Below are 11,372 nucleotides of genomic sequence, written 5' to 3' on the forward strand. Positions count from 1 at the left end.
CCCGGCAGGGGAGACGGTGGGGGTGGCGCCCTGGATCATGCCCGGCCCATGGATGGCAATGGGACCCGTACTCACGATTACCGTGGATGGGGCATTCACGTGGGTCACCGCCCGGGGACTCGCAGCCGAGGAAGAAGAGGTGTTCGGTTCGGGGATTCCGGCCACTCGTCGTCCTCATACAGGTCGTCATACGGTGGATAGCGGTCCTCATCGGAGTCGGGGATCCGGATCACACCAGCCGCCCAGGGTCCTCAGGTCCCCTCCTGCAGGGAGAATTCAATGCACTCGCCTGGCTTCAGGTTGTGCTGGCTCTCCGGCAGATCAGGCCTCTTGACAGACCGGCGGGGAATAAATACCTCCCGTCCGGTGTAGTCTTGAGTGGCGAAGCCATAGCCCCGTTGTTTGTCGAAGAACCGGACCATACCGGTGGTGCGGTTCTTTTCCACCCAGGCTCCAGCTGTAGAGCGGCCGGCCATGTAGCATTGAGCCTCCTTCTCGCGGCGTCTCTGCTCCGAGACAGCGTCCCGGAGTCGCTGGCGGGCGGCCTCACCTCGGCCTCGAGGCTGCGGAGGTGCCGGTGCTGGGGCTCGCGGCTCCGGTGCAGGCTCGGATCTCCGTGATGGTCGGGCAGGTGCCGGAACAGGAGCGGGAGCAGCCGGAGGATCAGGAACCGTCACAGCAGGGCTAGCAGGCCGAACAGCAGGGACAGTAGGCCTCGGAGCAGGTGGCACGGCAGCAGTAGGCCCAGGCGTTGGCTCAACAAGAGTTGGGGCCTCCCCACGTGGCGCCTCCACGTGGGCCTGCGGTACCAGTATGGTAACCGGGATAGGCACGAGGAACCGCCCGGGTGGTACTTGATACTCCGTCACCGTCTGGACATACCTCCGGGTGACGAATGCTCGGGTCAGTCCTCGATGCAGTCGGTGCCCAGCAAAGGGCCTCCGGAATGGCTGCGCAGAGACCACCACCATGGTCTCCAACACTTCAAAGAACTCGGGACGCTCCACAGGAGGGAATGGCGGAGGACCCCACATGATGCTGTCCTCACTGTCCAAAATCCGCACGAGTTCTGGCGTTTCTCTGAGGCGGGGCAGGAAGTCCGCCTCGAGCCAGTGGGAGGAGTCCAAGTCCTTCCCGCCAAGAGCTGTGGCGGGACCTAATTTTTCCTGCGCCACAGGAGGCGGGGTTCGCGCCCTTCGCGCGTGGGTGGAGCTTGGTGCGTCATCTGGGTTTCCCGCCAGTGAAGGTTTTGGCGGTCTTGAATTATTTGCTGCGCCACAGTTTCTGAGGTAAAAATCTTCAGGCGCGGCAGCGCCGGATGTAGCAGAGCTGGTACAGTTCTTGCCGGGATTAACCTCTTGAGTGCTGGAGCGGCGCTCGACAGCACGTGGCAGCATTAACACAGTTCAATCCAGAAACACACAATTACTTGGGCCTAAACCCGGATGGCAGCAGGGTTAGGCAGCACAGTCTTTTCAATAAAGGAAAGTCTTTAATGCCGTAATAAGGCACAGAAGTATCAATCCTGTTCGTGACGCCACTTGCAACATCCCCCACCGGGGCCTAGCCCTTGAGGTGAGGCCTGGAGACAGCCGGGGCCCGCGGTACCGGAGTGGCTGGCGGTTGCGGCCTAAGCACGCTATTGTCACGGTGCTTGGTACGGGGGAACCGGAGGGCTGTCCTACAGCCTGGCAGGTCTCCAGCAGGGTGGTGTTGGCAAGAAAAGATGAGGGAGAGGCTGCTATAGCGGATCTCCCTGGGGCAACCCCTTAATGTCCCGAGTGTGAGTCTCTGGGTGATGGACAGGGTGCCGGTGATGAAGGCAGCCGTATTAGCAGGGACCAGACGGAGACAGAAGTTGGGGAAAACAACTTACAGTTCTTTATTGGAACTGGCAGGAACCGCAGCAACGTGCCTTTAACAGGTAGATGGAGTGCTGAGATGTAAGTTGGAGGGAGCCTCAGGAGATAGTTCACCAGCCTGGATGTAGAGGGCAGGCTGGGAAGGCAGCTGTGTCCTGGTAGGAAGCTTCAGCTTGTCCTGTAGGGCTTCAGGTATCACCTCTAAAGGTAAGATGATACCCCTTTCCTCACTACACTAACTCTAGTCTTATGCTCCACTCTTCAGAGGCAGGGGCTAGGCTCTTCCTGCTCTGGTATGGGCTAGACAGAGATTACTCACTCACTCACTGATCTCTAGGATTCTCCTACACTGGAATCTCTCTGAGTGTTCTCCTCTCTTGAGAGAGACTTCTCTAGAACATTCCTGGCCAGGGAGTTTTATTACCTCCCTTTGGTCAGGTGGTGGCTGCTCCTCCAATCACATCTCAGCTTACAAAAGGACAGGATGTAACACAGATCATTGGACAATAGCATCTTGCATCATACAAAACACTTAACTCCTGCCTTGCCAGGCAGGATTCACCACTGCAATACCTCTATGTCCTATCAGGACCATGTTGTGTGATGGGATTACATGCAGGTGGGACGTATTCGCAAACACTCCCTCGCCATTGCATCGGCGAGGGTGTTGCACATGGAAGGAGGGAGGACTAAGCTGCTGACAGACACCACAAGGACCTGAGGACCTCTCACTCATCACATGGTCGGTCAGTTTGTAGGACTGGTACATGTCCCACCTCATAGAGCTGGCCGACATCAGGAGAAGGTGCAGGAGGATGTGAGGTCCAGGGGCTCCGGATATTCCGGTACGACTATGAGGCTATGAGCTGGGCAGCCATTGTGCTCCAACCCGTTACAGACTTTTTGGCCTGAAATCTGCGTCCGAGTGCAAACCAAACAGTAGTAAGCAGCGGAGACCCAAAAAAGTGTCAAAACAGGAGGATACGTTGTTTAGTTTTTCGAGCCATTTGACTTTTTATACAAATATTTGTCTAGACAAATCATAAAATTAACCTCACATACAAAATAAGCCGGAGCCCAGCGAGTCCCATCGCTCTCAACGAAACACGAGCTCCACATCAAACATTGACCTGAAGATGAGCACCTTATTCACAACAGGGGACACATTTTTAAAACATAGAAAGATGAAAACATCAATGAAGTGGAGACAATTCATGAGATGGAGGACATTAATGAGATGGAGGACATTGATGAGGTGGAGGACATTGATGAGGTGGAGGACATTGATGAAGTGGAGACAATTCATGAGATGGAGGACATTGATGGGAAGGAGGACATTGATGAGGTGGAGGACATTGATGAAGTGGAGACAATTCATGAGGTGGAGGACATTGATGAGGTGGAGGACATTGATGGGAAGGAGAACACTGATGAGATGGAGGACATTGATGGGAAGGAAGACATTGATGAGATGGAGGACATTAATGAGATGGAGGACATTGATGAGATGGAGGACATTAATGAGATGGAGGACATTGATGAGGTGGAGGACATTGATGAAGTGGAGACAATTCATGAGATGGAGGACATTGATGGGAAGGAGGACATTGATGAGGTGGAGGACATTGATGAAGTGGAGACAATTCATGAGGTGGAGGACATTGATGAGGTGGAGGACATTGATGGGAAGGAGAACACTGATGAGGTGGAGGACATTGATGAGATGGAGGACATTGATGAGATGGAGGACATTGATGAAGTGGAAGACATTGATGAGATGGAGGACATTGATGAGATGGAGGACATTGATGAGGTGGAGGACATTGATGAGGTGGAGGACATTGATGAGGTGGAGGACATTGATGAGATGGAGGACATTGATGAGATGGAGGACATTAATGAGGTGGAGGACATTGATGAGATGGAGGACATTGATGAGATGGAGGACATTGATGAGGTGGAGGACATTGATGAGATGGAGGACATTGATGAGGTGGAGGACATTAATGAGGTGGAGGACATTGATGAGATGGAGGACATTGATGAGATGGAGGACATTGATGAGATGGAGGACATTAATGAGGTGGAGGACATTGATGAGATGGAGGACATTGATGAGATGGAGGACATTGATGAGGTGGAGGACATTGATGAGATGGAGGACATTGATGAGGTGGAGGACATTGATGAGGTGGAGGACATTGATGAGATGGAGGACATTGATGAGATGGAGGACATTGATGAGGTGAAGGACCTTGATGAGATGGAGGACATTGATGAGGTGGAGGACATTAATGAGGTGGAGGACCTTGATGAGATGGAGGACATTGATGAGATGGAGGACATTGATGAGATGGAGGACATTGATGAGGTGAAGGACATTGATGAGGTGGAGGACATTGATGAGGTGGAGGACATTAATGAGGTGGAGTACATTAATGAGGTGGAGGACATTGATGAGATGGAGGACTTTGATGAGATGGAGGACATTGATGAGATGGAGGACATTGATGAGGTGGAGGACATTGGTGAAGTGGAGGACATTGATGAGGTGGAGGACATTGATGAGGTGGAGGACATTGATGAGGTGGAGAACATTGATGAGGTGGAGGACATTGATGAGGTGGAGAACATTGATGAGGTGGAGGACATTGATGAGGTAGAGAACATTATTGAGATGGAGAACATTAATTGGAAGGAGGACATTAATGAGATGGAGGACATTGATGAGGTGGAGGACATTGATGAGGTTGAGATCATTGATGAGATGGAGGACATTAATGAGGTGGAGAACATTGATGAGGTGGAGGACATTGATGAGGTGGAGGACATTGATGAGGTGGAGGACATTGATGAGGTTGAGGACATTGATGAGGTGGAGGACATTGATGAGGTGGAGGACATTGATGAGGTGGAGGACATTGATGAGATGAGAACATTGATGAGGTGGAGGACATTGATGAGGTGGAGGACATTGATGAGGTGGAGGACATTGATGAGGTGGAGGACATTGATGAGGTGGAGGACATTGATGAGGTGGAGGACATTGATGAGGTGGAGGACATTGATGAAGTGGAGGACATTGATGAGGTGGAGGACATTGATGAGATGGAGGACATTGATGAGTTGGAGGACATTGATGAGATGGAGGACATTGATGAGATGGAGGACATTGATGAGAATGGGGACATTGATGAGATGGAGGACATTGATGAGGTGGAGAACATTGATGAGGTGGAGGACATTGATGAGATGGAGGACATTGATGAGGTGGAGAACATTGATGAGGTGGAGGACATTGATGAGATGGAGGACATTGATGAGGTGGAGGACATTGATGAGATGGAGGACATTGATGAGATGGGGGACATTAATGGGAAATGGGAAAACAGTGGTTGTGGAAAGTCAACCAAACCACACCCGTGCAGTAGGTGCACCTAAAAAATGGGCCAAACTTCGGTTGACTGCAAACCTAATTATATTAGGCACAAACAAGTCCCAATATTATCTAACCAGAAAAATTTGGTCAAGTATCCGGTGATGTCCACCACTGAACCGACCCAAAGAGCAGCAGCAGAATAGACAGTGACCCCGATGCTTGGTTGTTGCTGATATGACTTATCCATATGTGACCCACATGTGAGATCTGGGAGGGGGTGTTATGAATTATTCCACGGCCAGAATAGACATCAGTTTTATGAAATATAACAATGGAAAACTTGTGTTTATTTGGTTGTGTTCCTCAGAAGCTTTCAAGTCGTGCGCAGCAGCAATTACCGGGCCATGAAGAGGAGATTTACAGGAGATTGTTGTGTGGTCATTGTTGGACAGAAGACGAGGTTGATACAATATTATCCATGACTTCAATGTTTCTAAGACGCGAATCGTATAATCAAGTGCACGTTGTTTTCCTACAAGCATACCTTCCCCTTTACATCAGTATGGACGTGGGACTACACAGAGGAGGTCGTCACTCACAGCTACTTTATCCCTGGGTGGATCCTGACTACGGCTTCTATCCACCAACTATGAGGAAATCAACTCACTGCAGCAGATGCTTCATTATGTATAGAGAAGGCGGCCATTTTGTATCAGCCACTTCTATTTACATCCTGGTGCATGGTCTATAGACTCCAAGTTATTAGTTACTAATGTGTGTATATATATATATATATATATATATACAGGCAGAAGATGCAAAAATATTGGATTAATCAACACAAAGTCGGAAGGTCTACTACTTATTGAAGTGATGATCCCTTTGCATTTCAAAATGGCTGCCGCTATGTCCTTCTAGCTCCATTCTTATTCTTATGAGAGACAAAATGGCTGCCGCTATGGCCTCCTTACTGGGTCCCTTATCGATTTGTGATCTAGTAACCATGAAACTCCACAAAATTGCAATGTCTTTTAAAGAAAGCGGCCATTTTGTATGATCGACATCTGTTGACACTGTCATAAATTCACATAAAGTCATCGGTTTACAGAGTAATAATAATAATAATTAGTAGGTAAAATTTGCAAAAATATTGGTTTATTGAGTATAATGACAAGTTACTTTATTTTTAGACCTCCAATATGCTGCCTTGGTACACAAAATGGCTTCCCCCGTGAGCTTCCATTCACATTACACAAAATGGCTTCCCCCATGAGCTTCCATTCACATTACACAAAATGGCTTTCCCCGTGAGCTTCCATTCACATTACACAAAATGGCTTCCCCCATGAGCTTCCATTCACATTACACAAAATGGCTTCCCCCATGAGCTTCCATTCACATTACACAAAATGGCTTCCCCGTGAGCTTCCATTCACATTACACAAAATGGCGGCTTGTCACCAGGTCCAGTCTGTACTTAACCCCACAAATTGAAGTGGTTTATCTTGAATGGTTGCTGAGGTTCACACAGGAGAAGAGGCGTGAGGTTCCTGATGGCGGCTCCGTACATGACAGAGGCTGCACCTCAAAAATCACTTCACATTTACTTCATGGCTTATAATAAAATTATAAAAAACACATATAAATATTACTTCCCATTGTACAATTCTGAAGCCCAATCATGACGGGACTCCTTCTCGGACATCCTTGATATACTGAGTCCTGTCGGGTCAGGGCGTCTCTGATGGTACCGATGGGACTTCTCGAGGATGGGCCCGAATCAGAAAAGGACGACACTTCAGATTTATCCCAAAGACGCCCTGAAGATCAGGTAGAAGTGTCGGCGACAGAGGAGAGAAGACAAAATCCCTCAGGAGGTGAGAGAGGAAAAAAAAGATTTCCATGCGGGCCATGGCCTCCCCGATGCAGAGTCTCGCCCCCATACTGAAAGGGAGGAGAGACCTGGAGGAAACGTTACCTTCAGGACCGCTCAGGAATCGTTCTACAAGAGAGGAGACGCGGATTCAATGGAGTTTACTGGTCCATAGATGCGAATCACATAAGTTTTCCTGTCATGAAGGCGGCCATTTTGTTGGCTACCAGTATCTATATAACACGTTAACCTCTACTTCTTATAACAAAGCTATAACATATAACATAGCTACTTACCTGGACAGAATTGTTCCGGGTTTTCCCAGACGGTTTCATCATGATGAGCCGCGTAGATATTGGGGATGACGATGGTCCCTTTAGGAATGGTGAAACCTGCCACGCTATGGGGGAAATATAAAACGTACTTATAATAATGTACAATTAGTGAGATACTCCATAAATCTGTGATACACTGCAGCTGCAGTGCCCCCTCTCCCCACTCCCTCCATCTCCAGGATATGACACTAGATCTGAGGAGAACCCGGAGATGTGGAGAGTCTGAGATATTCCCAGGAGATCTGTGTAATCTCACTATTACCTTGTGTCCTTAGTCGTAGCATGTGGCACAGCCACGGGCACCACGGGGCGCAGTCTCAGCATCTCACTGATGGTGGCGTTCAGATACGGCATAGTCGTCCGCTCGGGGTAAGTCGGGTATCGGTCATGTCCCACCGCGCTGATGATTTCCTGGTGAATTCTCTCTTGAGCCTGTAAGAAGTGACGTATATCATGGAGGATTGTGACATCACTACGAGAGGAAGGGGTTAAAAAAGAAGGGCACCAACACAGCCCGGTCCGCAGCCTCCTCAGGGTAAGCAGCAGTAAGTAAATGGGGTGGAGGGGCTGAAAGTATTGAAGTGTCTGCTCTGGGGTCTACGTTTATTTTTGGTTCTTGACTCTGAATTAATTTAAAGGTCGGGTATGGGGTCGGATTAATTTTTGGGGGACTTAATAAAATGTAGGTATCTGGATTCTGGGTCTCGATTATTTCAATAGGTTGGTGAAAACATTTAAAGAACATCTACCACCAGGATGAAGGACTGTAAACCACTGACATCATGCTGTGCACCCTCTCTGGCAGGATCTGCTCTCCTTTTAGTTTCTTTTTCCCTGGGTTTTAAAAAAAAAAATTACTTTTAAAATTATGCAAATGAGGCTGAGGGGCTGTTAATGGAGGCTAGAGTCATTTGTATAATTTTGAAAGCCTTTTTTTCATGAAAACAAGGGCTTAAGACTCTAAAAGAAGAGCGGATCCTGCCAGAGGGGGCACACACCTGTATGTCAGGGTGCTTGGTTTACAGTCCTTCATCCTGGTGGTAGATTTCCTTTAAAGCTCCGGTCTGGGGTCTGAATTTATTTTTTAGTTTTGGGTTCCACTGGCATCTGAAATTAAAGTTTTCTTTTTATTAATTGTGGGTTAAGGTTGTAATCTGGGGTCTAAATTTATGTAGTTAACGCCTAGTTGAGGTTGATGCCTCTTACACTAATCCTTCACTGCTCTGATGATTCTTCGCACAATGTTGGGAGTTGTTATTTCACATAACAACTACTTCTGCCACTTGTCCAGAAATGACAGGGACCTGGATTCAGCAGTGAGTCCCGGGCTCAGGGTTCTGATGCCCCTGGATGGAGTCCTGTCTATGGTCTAGGATGTGGACTTACCTCCGGGTGGTGGAGGAGGAAGGCCACAGTCCAGGTTAATACGGAGGCCGTGGTCTCGGTGCCCCCAATGAACAGGTCCACCACCGCCATGTGTAGATGTTCCTCTGTCAGATCCGAGGCGTCTTCACCTTCCACCTTGGTATTTTCTCTAAGGAAGCGAATCATTTCATGTAGAATGTCTTCCTGCGCCTCTTCTTCTGGTGGATGAAGCTGAGAGGGAGATGAGGAGGAGGAGGAGGAGGTCACATCCTTAGAGGAGGCGTCAGGGGTGATTGTCTCACCTTCCCCACTCACCTTATGTCTCTCCATCTGACTCTGCACAAACTTGTCTCTTCTGTCCACAGCCTTAAGGAGACGCGTCAAGGATTTGTTGGGGAACTTCTGTGTAAATAGAAGGAGGAATGAATATTTATCCTCGTAGTGATGCCGACACACAGCAAGGTCTCTGGGGGAAATGGGGTCCACGGTGGACCTGGAGCACTTGGCCGCAGTCAGATGTTCACATTACACCGGAGAGGTCAGTGACCTCACACAGGGAGAACCCGTCAGGCTCCAGGTTCAGTATTTCGTTTCTTACCCTCAGAAATGGGATGAAATCCAAGATATTGACGGCCGGAGCCTCAAATAACTTCACTATCCGCACAATACAGCGGTGGATGTCCTGGAACGTGGGGTCCGACAGCTCGTACTGTGAGAGACATGGACAATAGTCATTTACATGTTGGGTTAACTTATCTGCGTCTACTAGAATGCTATGTAGTATACGTTCATGTGGGAGCAATGCTCTGCAGCCCCTCCATAGGTGAAACTCTTTGCTGGTACATCAATGGTGATAGATATATAGCATACCCTATACATGTCAGCATACCCTAAAGATGACCTCTCACCTCTCATACTAAATACCTCCCCCCCCCCCCCCCCCCCACACACACACACAGGGTCGGCTCCAGGTTTCAATAGGCCCCTGGGTGACGGAGCCTCGGTGGACCCCCGTTACAATAAACTCAGAAACTAAAGCCTGTTCCCTAAAATATTCCCTATTTATCAAAGCCCCCACATAAGCTGCTGGGGGCTGACATTGGGCCACGTGGGTAACGCCCAGCTGACAATTTATTCATACAGGGAGATACATTACAGAGGACACAGCTATAAGACCAGAGTATGGGTCAGTAATGGGTCGGGGGTCTCACCGATGTCCCGAATGTCAGCTCCGCGATCACCTTACACGTGCGCAGGGAGAAGTCTTCAGCCACGTCAATCGCTTCCCCTTTTCTCTTCATAAAATCCTGAGGAAGAGGAGATGAGTATCGTACAAAGGCTCTTCTATAACCCAAACTGTAATGGGGGGTTGTAACCCCAAAAACTGGAGACCAACAGAGGTGGAGCCCCAAACTCTATATATCTAATCTCCTGGTGCCCCCAGGACTCTTAGGTTTTGGTTTGTCTTTCAAATGTTTCCCCTCCTTATCTGAAAACCAGGATTAGGGTCTGGGGCCCCCCATAGTGATAAGCGGGGCTCACCTGGCACAGCTCCCTGGCCTCGGCCGCCAGCGCCGTCTCCAGACCTCTCCTCACCCGTTTCTGTAGGGACAAGTGAGTGAGACGTCTCTGCATCTTCCAGGCCGGCGTATAGTCCCCCAGCGAAAGGTCCTTGCCCCCCTTTGAGATGAGGTCAGCTGTGGACGACATGAGGTAAAAGGTGAGAAAATGGCCGCCTCATAGCCACTAATGACCCGAGGGGCCAACCATCAATCACCCTGGGACAAACAACCTACCTACATAACTCTGGGGTCTCCCAGCAAAGTCGCCCCACTTCTTAATCAGAGCTTCACGGATCAGCGGCGCATTATTCAGTACAACAATATCTGCAAGAGAACAAGATGGAGGATGAACTGTCAGGACTATGGGGCTGGAATTAGGACTGTGAGACCAGGGACCGAAAATCAAACCTCCTCTCAGCAGCCAAAACTGTGATGTCCTCTAATCCTGCACAAACGTATTTCTGTCTGAGACCATCATGCGCACATCTGAGGACCTGATAACATGTCGGATCTTCTACATTGTGCTCCATGGTGACCACCCATAGGTAGAATATGGAGTGTCCCCCACATAACCCCCGGGACCCCCACATACTCACATACCGTGACCCCAGAAGCTGAGCCGGTAGATTGGGCCGTATTTCTGGGCCAGACGCATGAAGTGGACAGGTAGATCGCTGTGCCCCAAATCCAAAAGGTTCCCCAGTAATGGCAGGGGTGTGGGGCGAGGAGGGCGCAGCTTCTGGCCGGGTGCTGAGAGGCGACGCTTGGTGGGAGAACATCCGACATATAGAAGGAGCAGGACGAGGGGCAGCAGCAGCAGCGGCAGGGGCACCATAGTGACGCTGAGGGGTAGGGGGCGGCGGGTGTATAAGTAATGGTGGGGATAACCTTGAGGGGGACTGGAAAGTGCAGGGGGGGGGGGAGATTGATGGAAGGGGAGGCAGCGTGGAGAGGCACGAGGCGCTGGTCTCCAACCTCCAACGATTTCTACATGTT

The 11,372-nt window shown here is 49.5% G+C and overlaps 1 protein-coding gene across 1 annotated transcript; it reads right to left on the minus strand.

The window, feature by feature from the left end:
- Positions 1–6,946: 6,946 nt before the first annotated feature.
- On the minus strand, positions 6,947–11,224 carry CYP21A2 (cytochrome P450 family 21 subfamily A member 2). The gene is made up of 10 exons (XM_072124852.1): positions 10,977–11,224; positions 10,611–10,700; positions 10,357–10,511; positions 10,026–10,121; positions 9,413–9,523; positions 9,130–9,216; positions 8,836–9,045; positions 7,712–7,881; positions 7,411–7,514; positions 6,947–7,243 (listed from the first exon to the last, which is right to left on the minus strand). The coding sequence occupies exons 1-10, from the start codon at positions 11,209–11,211 to the stop codon at positions 6,972–6,974; spliced, it is 1,530 nt and encodes a 509-aa protein (XP_071980953.1). The 5' UTR covers positions 11,212–11,224; the 3' UTR covers positions 6,947–6,971.
- Between the last annotated feature and the right edge of the window lie 148 nt (positions 11,225–11,372).

This window comes from Engystomops pustulosus, chromosome 9 (genome assembly GCF_040894005.1).
Source record: "Engystomops pustulosus chromosome 9, aEngPut4.maternal, whole genome shotgun sequence".
Taxonomy (NCBI): domain Eukaryota; kingdom Metazoa; phylum Chordata; class Amphibia; order Anura; family Leptodactylidae; genus Engystomops; species Engystomops pustulosus.

What these genes read in the sequence shown, in the direction of transcription:
- CYP21A2 (XM_072124852.1), bottom strand. Translation starts at nt 11,211, where the DNA reads ATGGTGCCCCTGCCGCTGCTGCTGCTGCCCCTCGTCCTGCTCCTTCTA. An exon ending in AGCTGACATTCGGGACATCG is followed by an intron (nt 9,524 to 10,025) that starts GTGAGACCCCCG and finishes TGTCTCTCACAG; the next exon opens with TACGAGCTGTCGGACCCCAC. An exon ending in CCCGGAACAATTCTGTCCAG is followed by an intron (nt 7,244 to 7,410) that starts GTAAGTAGCTAT and finishes CCTCTCTTGTAG; the next exon opens with AACGATTCCTGAGCGGTCCT.